Source organism: Ammospiza nelsoni, chromosome 3 (assembly GCF_027579445.1).
Source record: "Ammospiza nelsoni isolate bAmmNel1 chromosome 3, bAmmNel1.pri, whole genome shotgun sequence".
Lineage (NCBI taxonomy): Eukaryota > Metazoa > Chordata > Aves > Passeriformes > Passerellidae > Ammospiza > Ammospiza nelsoni.
In genome coordinates, this window is record NC_080635.1 from 90,754,043 (window position 1) to 90,774,627 (window position 20,585).

Sequence of the window (20,585 nt, forward strand, 5' to 3'; positions counted from 1 at the left end):
AAGTGAACAGCTTGGCCAGGACACAGACCCAGGAGGGCTGTGTTTGCTCAGGGGTTGTCAGGTTCTACCTGGCTTGTTTTTGAAGAGCCTTAAAAAATGACTGTCAATATTACATTAATGTTAGAGCTTTACTTATTTTAATAAATTTGGATAAATTTTAATAAAAAGAGGTGAGTTGTCTGAAGAAGACAAAGTTACTTTTAATGTTTTCTGTTTTCTCTTGCTGACTCTCTCATAAGGACCTGGAGATCACCGTGGCACTCTCAGCACTGAACAAGAAGCAAAGTCATTGCAAGGTTAGTGACTTGTAGCAAGAGTTTTTCAGCCCCTATTGCAGATGTGCAATAGTTTGCACAGCTGGTACATGTGCAGCTTGGTAATGTGCCTTTGAATCAAGTGGTACTGTTCCTTGGTGTTCCCAGGAGGATTCCTGGATCCCTCCTCTTCTGTAGCAGAGCACTGAGTAATGAGAGCAGCATGCTGGGGGGAGTAGTGGAGCTTCTGAACTGCCAGGAACAGTTTCTGCACAACTAAGCCTTTTTAGGGCCAGAGAACAAAGCAAATCAGTGTTTCTCAGCCTGTGGACCTCACACCTCTGGTAGTCACTAAGGAAGCCGTAGGCAGTCCATGAAACAGACTCAGCAACCATAAAATGGATGTATGCCTGCTAATATCAACAAACAGAAAAGATAAGGGCAAAAAGCAGTTACTAAATGAACACCTGAAGATAAGCTTCATTATTTGTTTGGTTGTTTATGGGAACCATTGTGCCAGTACTTGTTTTTTATTTTCCTCATAACACTGGGAGGATCCTCGGTGTTTGGGGAAAAAAAAAGGTGCTGTGATGTTGTTTTGATTGAAGTGTAAAGAATAAAGGAGAGAATGGACTTTAAAGATTGTTACCAGCTCTTCTTTTTTATGGTCCTATATATCCTCTGTGATTTCTACTTCTGCTCTCTTCTTTATCATGTTTTGTTACTATTTATGGTTCTCTTTCTTCTTGTTATTAAAAATAAATAAATAAATAAAGATAAGTTGTAGGTGCAGCAAAAACTCCCCAGCAATGTTTAGATCAGAAAAAAGAGCTCTTCCATCTCTCAAACTGTGAGGATAATTTAGCTTGCTTGTACAGAATTGATAGATCCACTGTTCAGAGGCTTGTGTTCTTTCTCTTATTTTTCACTGTTCCATCTCTATTTCCCAAAATACTGTGCCTTCTTCCTGTAATTTGCCAGCTCTTTGATCTCCAAGTTGCCTGCCCTTTGTGCCTCTAACACTTAGGATGCTTCCCCACTTCCTTTCCTGTTATTCAGTTTGTTCTTGCATTTTCTTACTTTCCTGTCACTGCCTTCTGCCTGCCATTTTCCTCCACACAAAAATACCCTTTCTGATTTTAAAGTAATTAAATTAGCAGAGCTGATTGAAATCTAGGTGAAGTAAATCTCTGAGCACTGTGCTTTTCAATGGATGCATTACTCAATGCACATTAGCCAACCTCCTGTAGGCATCAGTGAATGACAGAAATTAATATTTGATGAATATATTCAACAACAATAGCATTACTCAAACACTTTACTCAATAAAGAGCATTCAGCACACTCAGAAGTTAATGGTGCATTCAGGTTACTCTGTTTGCTCAGCAGAACACGTGCCCAACCCCAAGGGGGAAAATCAAGTCACTGATACATGTCAGGGAAATAGGGTGGGAAGCCTTTTCTGGTCATTTGTGCCTCTCATGAGCAGGACAAAGTGCATGTGTATGTTGGTGGGGGTGTTTAAATCCCATATAGGGAATAAAGGATGTATGTGATGAGGAAGAGATTATTTGCTCTATTTCCTGGCCGGCAAATCTTGTTTTCATGCTTACCACTCACACTTCAGCTAGTAATGAGAAAAACAAATCAACATATTTCTTATCTTCAGCTTTTGTTCAAACTGGGGTGTGCATGTGTGTATTGAGCAGAGGGTTGAAGTAAGTCTAACCACAAATCCCTGCTTTTCACTTCTTGCTCCATTTAATGTTTCCTTGAGTACTTGGTGCAAATAACCTATCTTCTACTGTTTAACTCTCTCTAATGCCTCCTTGGTAATTTCTAGTAGAAGCCAAGTCTCTTTTGTCGTCTTTATGTCCACAGTGTCAAGGGGATCCCCCTTGAATGCTTTTGTAACTTTCTTAAAACTTTGAGTAATTTCATTTTTAGCTTCAGCATCGGACATTACCCCGACACAAATTGATGTAATCTACATTTCCCACAATCTACTCAATTTCTTTAGCTAGCTTCCCTTCTTGACTCCCTTTGTTTCTTTCTGCACAACATGAACCTTCTCCAGATTCTAAGGCTAAAATCTCTCCTTGGTTGCAAGGATTTGAATCACACTTTTCCTCTCTTGTCCTTACATTAGCCAGAATACAATTTCGCTAAAACATCATGCCCCAACACTACTCAGCGTCTGCTGCCATGTGTACTGCCACTTCTTGAAGTGTTACAAAATACCACTGTCATATTTTTCATACTGCCCAGCTATGTGTTTACTAGAGGATTTTTTTTTCATTGTCTGAATCCTCACCTTGCTCTGAATTTTATACAGCCCACTTAATATGTCTTCTCTAGTCTGAGCTGACTTGACCCCTCATCAGTCTTGTGCCTGTGCTGTCCCATAAATCAATTCTCTGTTGTTTACCTGTTGAGTAACTCCTTGTCTTTGAAGTCCATTTTCTTTTTTTTTTTCCATTCCATGTGTTCTTTGCAATGCTTCAGTGAATTAATTGTATTTTCAAAGGATGCAAAAGCATCAGTTAACATCCACATCTATAGCAACAGTGGTAAAAAAGCAAACATAACCTTTCCAAAGCACATTTGCAGCTCCTTTGAACAGGGGAGCTGTGCTAGTTACAAACAATACTACAAAAGAGGCTCTGTGGCCCTTTAGGTTTGAAGCTGAAGGTTGTTCTCTACAGCCATTTCTCATTATCAAGTTAAGGCTGCGACTGGAAAAATATAACTAAAGTTCTGCAGACCTCTGGCTGCAGAAGCACTGTGGGCCACAAGACCTGCCCTGCAGTCCTTCAATAAATTTTAGTTTCTCTTCAACAGAGCACACAGACCAGGAATCAGTTTCAGTTCTATGGAATCCCTGATGCCTTATTACTAAACATATAGTTTACAGAATGTGTTGCTCTCTTTCAAATTAGCTTTGCAGGAATTTCATCCATCCAATCTTCTGTCTGGCAGGATTTTGCCCCTTGCTCAGGATCTGTTGACTTTAGTCAAATTCCTGGTCCCTGTTTTCTTTGGTCAGGACTTCTCACCCTCCTTTTTTGTTCTCAGTGTGGGACTGGCAAAGAAAGTGTAAAGTTGCTCTTTTCTAATCCCTCCTGCTGCTCAGTTAAGGAAGTAGCAGCTCAGCTTTGGTAAAAAGAGACCTCGAGGTAAATTTCTCAATCTGTATTTTGGTAAAACCATGGCCTGATTTCCACCAGTGTAGGTTCCCACTGATTTTTGTGCCTTGCTGGTGACCCAGCGTATCTTTCATTTCTGTTCACCTGGAGGCTCAGAACTGGTGGAACTCCAGCCATGGATCTATAGGTGGAATCAGGCTTTTTTTCTTTAGAAAAGGATGGTGCACTTATCGTGGCCACCAGCAAAAAAGCCCCCTTGCAGCCACGCTTGTTTTCCATGGAATAACAAAATTCAGAATTCCCTCCAACAGTCCATGGCACATCTTAAAACCTTAGAAGAGGTCTCTTGAGGTTTTTCTTCAAATCTCCAGAGGACAGCTCATCCACAAGATGCACATGCATGTGCTAACATTGCTCAGTGAATGCTTTGTTTCCTTTCCTGTGATTTATTACATAGTGGTAATATATACCACCAGTGGTGGTGTGTTCATGTTTGCTGTTCAGCTCCTTTGAGACTGTTGTGACTGTGTATTGCTTATTTAGAAAGCATTAAAGCCTTGAAGCTCATGTCTTCAAAAGTTTGATTTAAACTTCTGCTTGAACTCTGTGTGTGGAGGACAGGAATGAAAAAGTAACTTAAAAGTACTTTAATGAAAAAGTAACCACACTGCCAAACATATTTAAAAGCATAGGAGCATATGTCTGAAAGGATATAAGCTGGTATTTCCCTGTTATGTTTTTTATCTGCAGCATAAAGGAGTAGCTTGGTAACCATTCTTGGCAGTATAAATCAGGAATATATAAATTTCTGCAGCTGTCCCTCTGCTCCTCAAGCTAGTGCTGAGCTCTGATGGTAGCAATGCAGGAATATCCAAATAACCTTGCTTCCCTGCAGAAGCCTGACCATAGGGCTGCAGAACGAGGGACAGCAAAAGAAGCAGTGAGCTTTCCATGTGTGTTGAGCCTTAGAGAATCACAGAATCATTTAAGTCAAAAAAGACCTCCAAGATTGAGTCCAACCTTTGACCGATGCCCACCTCATGATCAATAGACCATGGCACTAAATGCCTCGTCCAGTCATTTCTAGAAGACCTTGAAGGGATGGTGACCCCACCACCTCCCTGGGCAGCCCATTCCAGTGCTTAAATACCTTTTCATGAAGCTTTGTGATGCTGTGGCCTGATTACTACTCCAACTTGCCTGCTGATGAACTTTTCCATCAGCAGTACCTGCAGCTACAGCAGGGTCAGTGGGATTTTGTGCCCCTGCAGCCACGGAGGGGCATCTTCTCTCCTGCTAGGCAGAGCTTGCAGAAGCAGAAGTTTCCATGAGGACATTAAATGACATAACACATGGAAACTTCTGATTTCCATCCTCACCTTGTGTCTCCCATCTACTCTGTGTGCCAGGAATGCATCCACTTTTTGCTCTTACAAACGAAGGAGCTTGACACCCCCAAGGATCCAGTCAGACCCGGAGATGGGGCCAGGTGCAATGGTGACTGTATATTCTTGGTGGGTGCCTCAGGTCTCCTTTTGACTCTGATGAGTCTCCCTGTCAGTGGCTCCTTAGGTAGCTCTTCCAAAAGAAGTGTTCTAGAGTTAGGACAGGGGAAGGCTTGTGCAGATAAGAAACTGTAAAACACACGCACACAAAATGTGCACACATATTTTGGAGTAATGGTAAGAAATACAACAAATAAAATCCAATGAAGCAGGAAAATATTTAAAATATTGCACAAGTTTACCCAAAAGTTAGACTACAGACAAAAAGCAATCAATTTGCATTTTTGCAGTCAACTTAGTATGGACACTTGGTTCCTATGCATAAATGTGAAAGTGAAATCTGACTTGACTGTGTGTATTATCTGCATAACTGACAGGGCTAAGTTGGGTGTAATTCAGTGGTAGTGCCAGCCTGAACTTGCCAGGGAAAGCCCTACCTGACAGTCAGGAGACCCTCAGGGAGAACAGGCACATTTCTTACAGAGGACAGCTTAACAGAGTGATCAGACTTCAGCCTAATTGACAAAATGTATTTAAACAGCAAATAAATTTTGTTCAATAGCCTCAGAATGTATCAGAATTATTAAATTATCAGAAATAAGAACAGCTTGTTGTTCTTATTTAAATGCTTCATAATATTAAATTAATTTTAAATGCTTAATAAGTTTAAATTGTTTCAGCTACTGGTTATATTTCATGTTGAATGAATGTCTCATTTGTCTTCACCCAAGAGGATGCATCTCTCTGATCTTGTGTTTCTTTGATTTAGCACTTCCATCTTTCCTTGATGAGAAAAATGAGCTGGGTGTTCTTACGTGATCTGCTGAGTGGAGTGAATAAATACTCAACAGGAATTGGAAGAATTTGGGTAGCTGTTGTGTTCCTGTTCCGCTTACTGCTTTATGTTGCTGCCGCAGAAAACATCTGGAAACATGAACATGATGAATTTGAGTGCAACATCAAGCAGCCTGGTTGTGAAAATGTCTGCTTTGACCATTTCTTCCCTGTCTCTCACATCAGATTCTGGGCTTTGCAATTAATCATAGTCTCCACCCCTTCACTCTTGGTTGTCTTTCATGTTGCTTACAGAGAGAACAGAGAGAAACACCACAACCAGAAACTTTACAAAAATCCAGGAAAGATAGATGGTGGATTGCTGTGCACTTACCTAATCAGCCTCATTTTAAAAATAGGACTTGAAATATTTTTTCTTGTTCTGTTCTATAAATTGTACAACGGATTCAAAATACCACATCTTGTGAAATGTGACATAAAACCATGTCCCAATACTGTAGACTGTTATATTCCCAAACCCACAGAGAAAATGATTTTCCTCTATTTTCTGGTGGCAACTTCATGCTTGTGCATTGTATTAAATCTAAGTGAACTGAGTTATCTGATGTTCAAATACTCCGTAAAATGTTATCTGAAGAGACACGTGAAGAAGCAGCAAGGCTCAAAAAGCAATTGCTGCGAATCAGAACTCATCAGGCACAACAGAGCAGCAGCTGCAGGGCGACTCCACAACAGCTCATCATCCTTGCCTCTGAATATGCAAGATGAACATGAAAAACATTCCCCGCTGACTTGAAAGAAGGCTGGAGACCACCCTCCCATTACACAAGCTGTTTTTGACAAATTGCTTTTCCAATCAGTGCTTTGCAGAACTATCCTTTGAAAGGATAGTTACATAGGAAATGCTGTTTCTCTGTTAGTTCCCCATTACTTGAGCTGATAAATTCGGTTATATTATGTATGTCGTACATAGAATCACTGAGAGCTTTTCATGTTGAAAAAAGAAATGTAGAAGTTCTGAGAATTCCATGAAGCTTTAATATAAACACAGATGCTTATGATAAATCATGCTGAAACAATTGCTCAAACAGTTGTGTGCTGAGTATTACACAGAATTGCTTTGGTACAAGAAAAAATAGGCATTTTATATGCAGAGATAGGAAGAACCTGGGGTTGATTAAGATGAACAGCAAGGGGTGTACAGGATTTGTCAGGTGGGTGGATCAGACCTGGTAACTGCTGAAATGGCAATGGCAAAGTGCTGGCATAGAGTGATTGCTGTGCCTTGAAGTGAGCTGGATAGTCACGAGTCCACTCCATTGTACTATAAAAGATCTCAAAAACAGAAGAACCAAGAAGAGGTAGACACATCTAGTTTAGCCCATGTGATAAAGACAGATTTGGTTATTTAGCTGTTTGTGGAGCACCTCCTTCTGGAATTAAGCCTTTACAGCTATTAGGGTGTTAATAATCCAAAAGCATCCCTTAAGAAAGGCACTTGCTCAAATTTGTGCAAGCAGCATGTACCAGGGTACAGAGTTAACTCCTGGTCACCTGCACCAAGCAGCTCCCATGTCATTGTCTTCTGCTCTGTGGCATTTAGGCGAACAGATCATTCCTACTTCCCTAGGATCGGAATAGAGAACTGCAGACCACACAACACAGCAGAACAATACAGTAGCCAGTAGTCCCTAGTCTTAAGTAGCCAAGAATCTGGTCCCTTTAGTAAGGCTGAAAATATGCTACTCCTTCAGTAGCTTTCTCTGCTGCAGAAGAACACATGAAATATAAAAATGTGAAAAGTCTCCAGTAGAAACAAAGTAAAAAAGAATCATCTGTTCCCTCCCCCAAATTTCAAAGTATCTCATAAACACCACACACCTGTGTTCTTGGTTATCTGTGTTGTTTGGGTTAACAGGAAAGGGACAGAAATCAGCTAAGACATCTTCTGTTGAACCTAGGCTTCTAAGACAATGGAAAGTAGTGCCTTAAAACATTCTTCAGGGTAGTGCTCGCTTTCTGTTGTTGGAATGAAAGACCTTTGGACATACATCTGGTACTGAGCCTGATCAAAATGCACGGTTTAGAGAAAAACACCAACTGAAGTGGAGCTGCCTGAATGCTGAACTAATTTTATTGTTTGTGCCAGAATAAGGAGGAAGAAACAGTGGCAAAAGCAGGTTAACTACTTTTTTTTTTTCCTCCGAGGCCCCCTCCAGCCCCATGGCTTTGGTTACAAAGCATTACATTTAATGAGTAGCAGTTACAGAACAAAACTTAGCAACTAATGAACAAGCTATGCATGGTAATTTGATGGTGATTTTCAAAGTAGGGTTCGTTGTTTGTTTGGTTGGTTTTTTCCCCTAGAATAAACCTACTTTTATCAAATATGGTTAGACATTTGCTGCTGCTGAAATTAGCAGCAACAGCAGTCCCTCAGATACCAGCTTGCAGCCAGATAGTTTTAACTCTTGATTGATGCTGAATCAGTGCTTATATATAGAGACAGGGCACTTTATACAATTCAGAATATTTTCTGCTAAACCTCTACATACACAGAAGGCAGCTCATGACAGAAATACAGTTAGAAAGTCTTTTGCAGCTCCTGGACACAGCCCACCAAAGTGTGTCTGAAGCAAAACTGCCCATGAACCCTGTGAAACTGCAACTGCTGCAGCTTAAGTAACTGAGAATAAACCCCAAAATTACCTTGGCCTGTCTGGACCCTCATGCATCCTTTTATAAAGACAAGGGCAAAACTATAAAATAAAAAAATGTTTCTGAAATATCTGGGTTTTAATAACTGTGGACAGATTTTTAAGAGCACATTAATGAAAAAATATTTATTCATTGTTTTTAAGGTAAGGTTTATTTGATAGAAAATGAAGAGAAGCAAACACAGTTTAGCCAACACAGGTTTCTGATAAAATTAGTGCATTAGCCACTCTCTAATAAAAAAGTATATTAAGTCAGGGCTTGAAGGGTTTTAGAGACCCCCTAAAGCTCTGTGACTGGTCAGAGATTACCACTTAGACCAAAAATTTTCCCATCAAACAAGAACTCTAATTCTTTGGAATGGATATTCAAAGTTTTATTTTTAATTCTACCTTCCAACAGCCAAGACATTATAAATAAATCCCAAAATCAATGTTTCGAGTCTTGGAGGATGCTCCAGATTTGACAAAGCCAGTACCTTACATGAGAAATACTATGAAAAATTATTATGGACCAACTCCACATAACCCGACTCACTCGCAGCAAATTGCCAAGTAGCCTTCACATCATGTGCTGCAAAATTTGTGTGTTTGACATGGCTACTAATGAAAAGAAAATGAGCATCACTTAACCTGAGAGAACAGAAACCAATTCATCTGCTTTCTGAACCCTTGCTCTTGGCAACCATTTAGTCTTTTGTTGGCTCCTTCCCTTTCTCTGCTTTTATATGCTTTTGTTCTCCAGTTTAAGTTTCACTCATCCATGCACCCCTGAAGGCATTTGCTGTTACATTTTTGGTTCAAAGGAGTTTACAGGTTTGGTCCCTAAACTTCTGAATCACTCAGACTAACATTTTAAAAAACTGAACTCAAGTTCTATGTTCTGCAAGGATATAAACAATTGATAGGAAGCTGCTCTGAGCCCATACTGTAATGGAGAAATAACATAATCACTGCATGCATGTTCATACAAAAATATTTACCTCATTAGTATTTCAAAACATCCCTGCAAACATCAAAAGATCTGTGTCTTACATAGACTCTCATTTTCCTTAAAATGCAAGTAAGCTTCTTGCCTTGGGACAGAAGAAGTTTGAAAAAAAAGACACAGACAAAATATTTCGCTATTTGCTGATAGTTTCTTTCCTCTAGTCCCTTCTCCAGTACCAGAGGCCCCATTTCCTATCCCTTTAATTGTATCATCTCCATAGCAGGCAGGGCTGAGCAGCGCATGAGCAGGACCTTCTACAACGTGGGGACCTAAACCCCAGTGTAGCCTGTCCCTGCCCCTGTCCCTCCTCCCCTGCACAAAGGTGGGAGCCCCAACCAATTCTTTGGCACAGAAACTAATTGCAACAATTAGCCAACTACTTGCCCTTCACCCGACCCAACAACTGATTCCAGTGCTGTTTGTACAAGCACTGCTCACTTACTATCCAGCATCCTAAACCAAACGTCCCAGCAGAATGCTCCAGAAGCCACCATTCCCCCATCCTGCTGAGAAGGACTACTCTGAAACATGTGGGGATAAACCCACTACTCTTATTTACCCTGAATTAGGGCTCAGGTAATAGCAGATTTCTTTGTAGACATAGTTGAGCACCAGAGAGTCTGTCAGTTTAGAGGTGTCTTTTGATCACAAAACAGTCCATGCTCTGCATTCAGACACACCCCTCAATTTGGTTGCTTCCCCATCAGCAACACCTGCAGCTGTAGTCAGCACATTCCTGATGGCAACATGGGGCTTCAAAGAAAGGACCTTGTTTGAATGCTCCACAGTTAATGGGTGATAATTCTGGAAGGCAGAGACACAGAGGAAGGAGAAAGAAAAGGCAGAAGACAGGGGACTGGGCAGTGAGGCCAGCACTCTGGGGCACCCCAAAGCAGGCTGAAGTGCTGCAGGTACATCTGGCTCGGCCACCTTGAAGCCCCCTCCCACCCAGCAGCCCTGAGGGCAGGGCTGTGGCTACAGGCCCCAGAGAGGCTGCTCATCCAGGTGTGCTACAACTGCTAGGGTGGGAGGTTTTCTCTATCACCCAAGGTAAAACATCTGAATGCAAACACCAACTTTATCTCCTTGGGAGTTTCTGTAGGTGGCTTTACAAACTAGAGTACCCTCTGCAGTCTGTGACATTTTAAATCAGACCCTGCCTTTGGTACATTTTAAGCTCAAAATACTCCTCTTGGCTATTTAAAAAAGGAAACAACAAGCCCCATACTAGCTTACCTGTTGGACAGGCTGTCAGTAACTATGTAAAAGGGAGTGTGCCAGGGAACGTACTAACTATATGGGTATAGCATCTGCTTTAATTGGATTGATTGGGATGAGACAATATTAAATATTTTATTCTCAGAAATTCAGATCCAAATCAGAACTTGCTTCCTGAATATTTATGGCATTGGATTTTTAAATCCTTTTTGAAAATAGCATTCTAGTATAACACTGTGTAGCTAAATAGTTGTATACTATTCTCAGTCCAAGAACTGCAAATGATACAGTATCAATCATTGGGAATGTTGAAACTATTCAACTTACACAACACAAACATTCTTCTAAAGACTAACAGTTGCGAGGTCTGTTGACAGTGACTGGTTAGGTACAGCTGAAAACAAGAGAATTCAGGTGAGCTTTGAGGATCCTCTCCTGAGGATCTCTGCCCTCTTCTTCCCTGCAGAAGTTCCCTGTACAATCACCGTCGTTGGTATCCAACAGCAGCTCCATCCAGGGGGATCAGCGGCCTCTGGCTGGTAGAAAATGGCACTGTATACTTGTAATGATTATAATGATCACTCTTAAGAGTCACAATGCAAGGGTTTGTTTTGGTTTTATCATTCTCAGACTGCACCTTTGATTTACTAACGTGGCATAGTAAGAGTTTGGTCACTTGGGAGGGATGGAAAGTGAGAGGAGCTGATGGGCTCTGTTGAAATGGAAGCACGGGCTTTCTGCGAAGGTAAGCAATTTAGCACCATGAAGCAAACCAAGGGCTGTGCCCCAGGTCCAATGCTGCTGCTGTTCACACATAATCCTCACTCTCGCAATAAGTCACTTCATTCGGCTGAACGAAGGTGCTCTCTGCACTGATATTTAGGAAAACTGTCAGAGATTCCAGGCGAATAGCTTACAAGCAGTCAAATCTAGCACTAAATGCAAAAGCTTTACACAGCAAGACAAGTTTATAGAAAAAAAAATCAAGCCAATCTCACCCAAGATGAAGACTCTTTTATATTACTGAAGGTAGGTCACATCCAGTAACGATAATAATCCAAGAAAAGTTTTTGGTACCACACAATCCAGCTGGCTGAGTCAAACATAACCACGCATGAAAACCAACACTGAAGATTCCTGGGTACTGACAGCTCCCACCAATGCATTCACACTTTTGGTTACTCAACAAACGGGATACCTGTCATTTCAGTTAGCAGCATACAGAGGAATTGCTCCAATCCCGGGCACTACAAGCAGCACCAGCAGCTTCTGAGGCTCGTTCCAGTGTGGAAAAGAGAGGCTGTGACAGGTGCCACATGCAGTCAGCGAGAGGCAGAGAGCGCAAAGGGAGCCCATGCCACCAACAGAGCACAACCACCGAGTTTATCTGTAAGATCACCATCTCACTTCCCTTTCAGAAAGTGCCTTGTTTATTTAGTTTTTAATGGTATGGCAATAAGGACTCGTGTATTTTATAGATAGATACCAAACTGGTATTATCAAAATAAACCCATCTGTTTTATAAACCCATTATTTACAAAAACGGTTTCTGAAGTTTTTTTGTTTTGTTTTGTTTTTTTAACAAAAATTAAACTATACACCAATCTAAGTTACAGAAACAAAAATAACCTTTATAAGATCACATGTATAAAACAAGAAATGAAATGTGTTTTTATTTAAGGCAATACTGGGCTACTTCACAAATCACCACCTCAAATATATACACTGCTCCACACTACTAATTTTCTATCACATTCACAACGGATTCTTTAATACCAAATATTGTTTTAAATCTTCAATGTAGCAAACTATTTTTATTCACATTTCCATTTTTATTATGGAATCATAAATGCTTTGTAACCAATTAAAAGCAATGAAAAATGTAGCTATAAGAAAACTAATATATTTATGTGTTAACTACATATGAATATCATCCATAGATACTGGATGTTAAAATTTACAAAATGAGAGTGTCAGTACGTTTAACCTATGAAATGTGATCTTATCCAGCTTTTCTTCTGTAAATAAATGTTTTATGCAAAATAAACTGGATATGGCAGACTTAGCTAGCTTTAGTTCAAAAGTTCTTAATTTAAAATGATTAAAGGACAGTTTTAAAAACTTGCTCACTTAGTTACAAATTAAAATTCCGAATATAAATGTGTCATTTAATAGTTTAGACTTACAGACTGCTGGTGGCAGCAAATGATTTACAATAATAAATATATACAAAAAAATGTATCTACAAATAAAGAAAACTGTTATACATGAGAAGTAACCTGGTGAAAGATACCAATCACAGACAACTCACAAAGATTTAGTTTATGGAAAGGACAATCTGATAGAAAGTTGAGGTCTTGATCAAGTATTTACAAAACTGAAGCAATTACTTTCTTCAAGTCCCATAGGGATAAAAACAAATAAGACATTTACATGACTCATGTCATGTTTTTTGCTAGATTAAATCACTTCAAAATAAAAGAGCTCCACAGTTACTAGCATGCTTGATGGCTTCCTATTCAAAATAAATTCTATTACAGGTCATGGTTAAACACATTAGGTTTTCAGTATTTTGATTCCCCCTCCTCAGTACCCAAAACAATTACTTTTGCAGCTATAACCTCTGGATCATCCTCCCAACGTCCTTCGAGCTTTCTCAAACTGACCACAGGTTTCATTTCCTGAAGCTGCTTCAACAGACACTCAGTGCAGTCTTTAAGAGTCTTGTCTAACACTATCTTTACATTATCACCACATGGAAGCCGTGATGGGTTGGCAAACACTACAAGGGTTTCAGGTTCAGAACACGACCCAGAGACGTTATCACTTGCTACGGGGGCCTTCTCGCTGGCTTTCCGAGAGTTTGAATGGGATCCTTTTTTGGTTCCACTGCTATGGTATTCTCTTTCAGAGTTTTTCTTTTGCTTCACAGCAGATTCTTCAAGGAATTTGAGGAACGACACTTCAAAACCCATTGGCTTGAATGAGCTCCAGTCAAAAGCTGCAGGTTGCTCCTCGGCCGTTTGAATGGCAACAGCGGTCTCTTCCTCCTTGTGCAGGTTACTCACACCACTGGGCAGTGCCTCCTCTGTTTTCTCAGCTCTCTTTCTCTTACTCTGAGATACGTTTTTTTCTTTATTTACTCTTTTCAGGTTGTTTGATTTTTGCTTCTCTGAGGGGCAGGAGCTGGTCTCCTGCAAGTCACTATTTACACTGGAAGAGATTTTTGCTTGATTTTCAGCAGTTGAAGAATCCTCATTAATTAGTTTAGTAATGAATAGTTCTGTCAGTTCGTCCACTTCATCCTTCTCACCTTTTTCAGTTTCCTTTTGTGATAAGGTAGTTGTGCTTGAATCATTATTGCTCGCTGTCAAACTCTGTTCAGGCTCTTTCACATCAGTTTTTTTATCAGTTTCCTCCTGCTCACAGGAGGCTTCATTTACTTGGGAGACAGAGTGTTTTTTAGATACAATAAGAAGATTCCTGTGTTGGGAAGTAAAAGCTTTGGACAGTTTGTGACATTTATAATGCCTTATTATGTTACTTTCACTTGTGACTACGGACGAGCATCCCTTTATCATACAGGGATACTGAGTTATGAACCTGCTGGTACATTCCGATAAGGCATCGTTTCTGGCCTTTATTAAATACACGTACTTGCCGCGTTTCAGTGAATAAGCCTTATTTTCCTGAACCTGTATTCCTTTTGAGTTTTTGTTTTCCAAGTTCATGTTTTTCTTTCGTTTTGTTTTCACTGACAGCCTGCTGCCCTCTTTTCCTGATCTGTTTTTGAGTCCTCTCTGTTTAGACCTCAACGGTTTCTCCTGATTTGCTTTGCTTGAAATGTTTTCCTGGCCTGGTGTCAGCCTCCTGGGTCTTATTAGATGATCTTTATGCCTGTCATTATGTTTGTTAAAAATATGCCTCAAGAGGTTAGACCTAGTAGCATAAATACGGTCACAGCCTTCACAGTCACACTTGAACATGCCATCATCTTCTACTTTGTTTGGCTTTATCTCAACACTGTGCTCCGTCTCAAGATGCACGACATAATTAAGATACGCTGTAAACGAAGACTTACACTGAGACTGGTCACAAAAAAACCTTCCCACTTCTGGAGCGGATTTCATGCTACCAATTTGCTCTGGGGTCATGTCATGAAGCTTCATATAATGCTGTATCAAGCTGGTAACTTCCTGGAAAATACGAGAGCAATCACTGACCTCGCACCTGAACTCTCTGACAGCAGGTTTGGTTTCCACCTCCTCACGTTCTTCTCTGCCTTGTTCGTTCTCCTCCTCCACTTCAGCAGAGAAAGCAGGGAGGTCTGATTTGTGCACAGCCTGGTAATGAAGAATGAGGTTTTGTTGTATTGTGAAAGCTGCAAAGCAGCCCTGATGGACGCACCGGTACGGTCTGTAAGGGCTGTATCTAGTGGGGAACTCCAGAGATTTTGTTACGGGCTTCCTACCATTCCTCTCCTCTTTCTCCTTCCTGTGCTTCCTCGCCTTGCGTACTTTGGCTTGTTCCTGCATACCATCAAAAGATGCTGGATTGTGCTGCTCCAGTGGAACAGAAACCACCTGGGGAGGTTTTCCCAGTCTTTCAGGAATATTATTTTCTGGTAGAAGCTTTTCCAATACTTTTACAGGCTCTACAACTTCCTTCATCTGAGTTTCTTTGACCAATGGAGCTACAGCTTTGTTTTCTATTACTAGTGTCTGCACAGTTTTTATTTCAACAGGTAGTGGGGCTGTGTTTACGGTTTCATTTTGAGATCTTCTGCCATAAGGCCTCTTAATTTTTAATTTTACCATCTCCTCTGTTGTAAAATGATGTACAAGCTGACAGTGTGCTCGGAGATTGGAGTTTCTTGTGAATGTTTTTGGACAGGTAGCTACAACACATTTGAAAGGGGCATACTTCAGTTGATGTTTCTTTATTTCTAGTATCATTTCTGCAGTGTACTGATGGATCTTGCCATAGTGTTTAAATAATGCGTCTTTTGTCATAGCACTGTAACTGCAGCCAGGATTCTGACATACAAAAGGTTTATTAACTCTATCACTAAACTGAATGTTACTTGCCTCTGGAGATAGCTGGATGAGGGGTTTATTTTCAAGTGATACAACAGGAACTGCTGGTGCTAGCTTATCTGCTGGAGGACACTGAGAAACAGTCTCAGAAATTGGAATGGGAGAATCATCTTCTAGCTTCAGTTTTTGCAAGCCTTCCAAAATTTCTGACATTTGAGTATCAACCTTTTGAGGTATATCAGCCTGAGTAGAGCTACCCTTTGCGGCAGTAACATTCCCTGTGTGCACAGCAAGCTGTGTAGAAGTGGGTAGTTTTACACTGTGTGCTGAATTTTCTGAAGCAGACTGGGTGTTATTTACTTGCAAGTTCTGTCCTGAAGCAGCAACAGTATCCTGAATTTCAGTTTTCACCTCAAGCATCTGTGAATTCATAGCAGTTTTAATTATTTCCAGGGTTTTTTCGAAGTTCTGCATAACGCTGTCCTGTGAAATCTGTTGTTCCGAATTTGCCTGCACACAAGAATTTGTAGCCATCATTTGGGAATCCCCATTTTCAGTTTTTACTGTTAAAGGGGGCAGACCTGTATGAGCCTCAAGGTTTGTTTTGAAATTATCTTTGATACTGGCCATGAATAACTGATTGTCAACATTACTGAGTTTCTGTGCAAGGTTCTCCACCACTCTTTGAGAGCCACAATTTGCCAGCAAGTTGGACTGAAAACTTTCTCCCTGTATTTGCATGTTTCCTTCAGTGCTTTTGGCTAGAAGTCCCATTACTGTTGCATTGTTTACTGCTAATTTCTGTGATGTATTGGGCACAAGCAGGGGTGTAGGTGTTTTTCTCTTCCTCTTTGAGGAGCTAGTTCCCTTCTTATTCAAGTTGCTTGATCCTGAATTCTTGGGACTACTAATAACTGAAACACGTGAACTGTTCCCTGCAAAGCTTTGTGCTGCTGCAACAGTGTTAGAATATGAGCTAGGACACAAGCCATTTTCAACAGTCTTTAGCATTAAGTCCTCTGTTGCAAAAACAGGCAAAGTCTTGCATTCATTTAATGGAGGAATTTTGGCATTGAGGGTCCTGTTTTGGTCAGTCAGCAGGGTACTGGGGTTACAGACTGTCTGCAGCAGAGAGGGCGTGGCTGAGCTGGGGAGAACAGCTGCATTCATCTGAGTTGTACCAGAGACACAACTTGTTGTAACCACACGTGGAAGTACTTCTGTGTTATCAAAGCTACTTGGGATGCCTGCAGTTTCCAAGGCTTGCTTTATAATTTGATTACCTTCCTCATTCCCACTGGTATTAAAGTTAGTCACATTGGCCCGTGGAAACATAGTCTGCAGTGCAGAACGATTTTCGGCTGCAAGTAACTGGAGGAATGATGGATCTTTAAAACACGTCTCTGGATTGAAGGCAGAATCCGGAGGTTGCTGCAAGTTTAATGAATTTGAAGAAAGAATCATACTGGCAAGCAAAGATTGTCCATTAGCTTGCAGAGCTTCTGGAGAAATTTCTGATCCTTCAAGAGGCTTACAGTAAGACCTCTTAGACAAGTGACCACCAAGTGATCTAGGATTAGTAAAAACTCTGAAACACCTGCTACAGATAAATTTCCCATCTCTAATTATTGCTGGCCACTTTGCTCGCTTGTTATGCTTTGGCTTCCTATCTTTCCCATTTGAGCCCCTGCCACGATCTTTTTTCACCTTTTCAGAAGCTGGGTGCTGAGAACTAGTTTCACTGAAGTTATTTTCACTACTCAGTTGTGAGGGAAATATTTGATCAACAGTCTCCTCTTTTGGGAAGGCAGAACTAGCGTTTCCTTCTAGTTGCAAAGAAAAGTTATTTGTGTTATTTTCCAGTTGTGAGAAGACTGAATTTGGAGGATTCTCTGCTGATGAAGGAAATAGAGACATTGGACCATTTTCTGCAGGCAAAGGAAGAAAAGGATCTGAACCACCATCAATATTAAGAGGCATAACTGTTTTTGCCAGATCATCCAACTGGGTAGGTAAGGTTGCAGCAGACAAATTTTCCATTTGTGAACACAAAACACTCTCAGGCTCACTTTTAATACGAGCAGACAAATTTGGATTTATGACACTCTCCACTATAGGCAACATAGGATTCGCCAGATTTTCTAGGTGGGTTGGGAAAAGAGTACTTGAGACATGCTGCACTTGACTGGAAGAGGTGGGATTCAAATTTGATTTGTTCTGTGCAGTAAAAGCAGCACCACTGGGATTGCCCACCTGTGATGGCATAAGATACACAATCTTCCCATCATTCGGCACGTTTTGCAGATTGCTGGATTTCCGCGGCTTCTTATTCTTACGCTGCATTTTAAAAGCAGCATATTCATCAGGGTGGGCTGCCTTCATGTGTTTGCCAATGCTCTGTGACGAATTGTACGTTCGAGTACACCCCTCAACCTGACAATTAAATTTCTGAACTGGGGCTGCTGGTGACACAGCTGGAACTAAAGAGCTATTTATGTTAGGCTGTGATGGAATAAATGTAATACTTTCTAAAGTTTTTAAAGGCAGGTTATATAGATTAGCTGCAGCTTTAATACTGTCTTCAATTTCAAGTTTGGAAATGGGTACACCGTTTCGATACCCCGTCTGATTCTGCATGCTGAATGGATTTACAATGCTCACTTGTCTTTCTAAGCTTTTTGATTCAAGGGCTTCTGGTTTTAATGTGTCTGAGGTGACAGTTTGAACATTCTGAGTCTGACTGAGACAGCCTTCCTCCTTTCTCTCCTGGAAAACTGGAAGACAAGAGTCAACTGATGGGCACAACTGCTGGACTCCAGGTTTAGTAATATCTACTTTACTGGCAGTAGCAGCCAATTTACCTCTTTTCACAAAGTTATCTCGGATCTTCTGGTTAACAACAGACAGCTTAATGCTGCCTGCTGGAACTGTTTCTTCTGTTTTTATTGAACCCATAGGAGACTGCTCTGAACCAGCATTAGGCAAGGAATTGCTTTGCTGCAGTACACTCACTGATGCATTTACACTTTCATTCCCTACTGGTTCTGCTTTGATTTGGTTCCAGATGTTTTCTCCTTCAATGAAACTGCTTCGGTTTTCAGCAGGAGGAGATGTCAATTCCTCTTTAACTGCAACTCCATCAGTACTTTCATTAGCTTTAGGAGGCTGACTAAGATCAGGCTGATCAGTTTGGTTTTCAGGCTGCTCTTCTTTTTCAGGTTGCTTGTTGTGATCCTCAACATGCTTCTCCAGTTCGTTCTGTGAGCGGTACACCTTCCCACAGCCTGTGACTCTGCAGGTATAGGTATTATAGTGCTGTGCTTCATGATCATAGAGTAAATAGGCTTCAGAAAACACTCTGCCACATTTGGGAAACATACACTTAGCTCTGAAGACTTGATGCTCTCTCCTATGGGTCAGCAGCTCAGCGTAACTGTTAAAGCCAGCCTTACATTTCATCTGTATGCAGATATAAGGCTTGCTGCCACAGTGCATTTGTAAATGATCATTCAGGTGAGTAACACTTACAAAATGTCGTCTACAGTACTGACAAATCACTTTTTTGCTCTGCATTTCAAGAAAACGTTTAGCTTCTTCATTATCTTTATGGCCCTTTGCGTGTGCTATTAGATTTTTAAAATATTTAAAGCCTTTTTTGCAAAGTGTTACAGGGCAGGTGAATTCATTAACAGGGGGTGGCTTTTGAACTGGCACTATCTCTGGTATGTAAGGTTTATCTTTATCATCGTTTTCATCATCTGAGCCATCGTTATCATTAAACACAATGAAGTCTGTTGAATAGAGGCTGTTCTTCTTAATGGGTCGCTGCTCCTGTTTGGATACAGAATTTGTTTTCTGATTCTCATTGGCAGTTGCTATTTTAGGAGGTCTTCCCAGTCGCCTCAGTGGCTTCATAGCAGCCAATCTCTCTTTGCTAGATTTTTTCACATGCAAAGTTACATGGGGAACAAAGTTTTCTTTAGAATTAAAATTTTGGGCACAAATAGGGCAACTGTAAATTCCATCTTTATAATGTTTCTGTGCATGTCTAACTATTCTATGACCTAGGAATTCCTTGTCACATAACACACAATACTGCATGTAAGCTTGCCAGTTCCTAAATCTAGCTGATATGAACCCCCTCTCTCTGAGTTTTTTGATTTCTCTCTTTTTCTGCTTTTCATCTCTGATACCCCTAAGAAGGCTGTTAGCCTCATCAATGCCAGCAAGGCCATTCAGAGAAGTTTCTTTACTATCTTCTTGGTCATCCTCAGCCTTCTCATAAACTTCACTGTCGTTTAGTTCGTCTATGGATGACACAATGGATGCCTCCTCTCCCATAAGTGCCAGACACTGACGCTTCAGAGTTTTCCAGTCCCAGAACTCTGGATCAAAAGGCCACTGAGTTTTCAGTACAAGTAAGAGCTCACAGCGCAAAGAATTTGGTATTGGAAGATTCTCTTCATCATATTTCTGGTCAGGCTGATTATATAGCATTTCAACAGCATAATACGCATCCACAGTGGGTTCCAGAAGAAATTCACTCAGCTGACAAGCACGTTTCACCTCCAAATCATCGGGAAGTAAGCAGGAGATAGTCTTGCAAATAGATATCTTGACATCTGCATTTTCACTGGATTCCAAGCGTAATGCTTTCACACACAGTTCAATGCATGTTGCAAGTCCAGCACCATCAATCTGTAAAGCAAGACTAATTTTAGTAAGTCATTTTATCTAACTCTTTCTATACTTTTAAAGTAAAAGATGTCATTATTCAATCATAAGTGTCAGAAAAAATGCACCTGGCATTCACAGTAATACTTTTTACCTCAAGAAACAGAATGGATTTTCCTCAGATGCTATTCCTTAAATTGCATAATTTGTCTTCATGCTACTAACAAATGCTGAAGTTTACGTACAACTTAA

The 20,585-nt window shown here is 40.6% G+C and overlaps 2 protein-coding genes across 3 annotated transcripts in view; one reads left to right on the forward strand and one right to left on the reverse strand.

The window, feature by feature from the left end:
* Window positions 1-5,701: 5,701 nt before the first annotated feature.
* On the forward strand, window positions 5,702-6,524 carry GJB7 (gap junction protein beta 7). The gene has a single exon (XM_059467318.1). The coding sequence runs from the start codon at window positions 5,702-5,704 to the stop codon at window positions 6,494-6,496; it is 795 nt and encodes a 264-aa protein (XP_059323301.1). The 3' UTR covers window positions 6,497-6,524.
* A 2,635-nt stretch (window positions 6,525-9,159) lies between these two features.
* The window catches only part of ZNF292 (zinc finger protein 292), a 52,360-nt gene continuing 40,934 nt past the window's right edge, over window positions 9,160-20,585 (reverse strand). For both annotated transcript variants that reach the window (XM_059467316.1, XM_059467317.1), the window contains one exon: window positions 9,160-20,357. In XM_059467316.1, coding sequence (XP_059323299.1) covers window positions 13,188-20,357 — 7,170 coding nt within the window. In that variant the 3' untranslated portion in view covers window positions 9,160-13,187. The remainder of the gene's footprint in view (window positions 20,358-20,585) is intronic.

Coding starts and splice junctions, on each gene's coding strand:
- GJB7 (XM_059467318.1), top strand. CDS start 5,702: ATGAGCTGGGTGTTCTTACGTGATCTGCTGAGTGGAGTGAATAAATAC.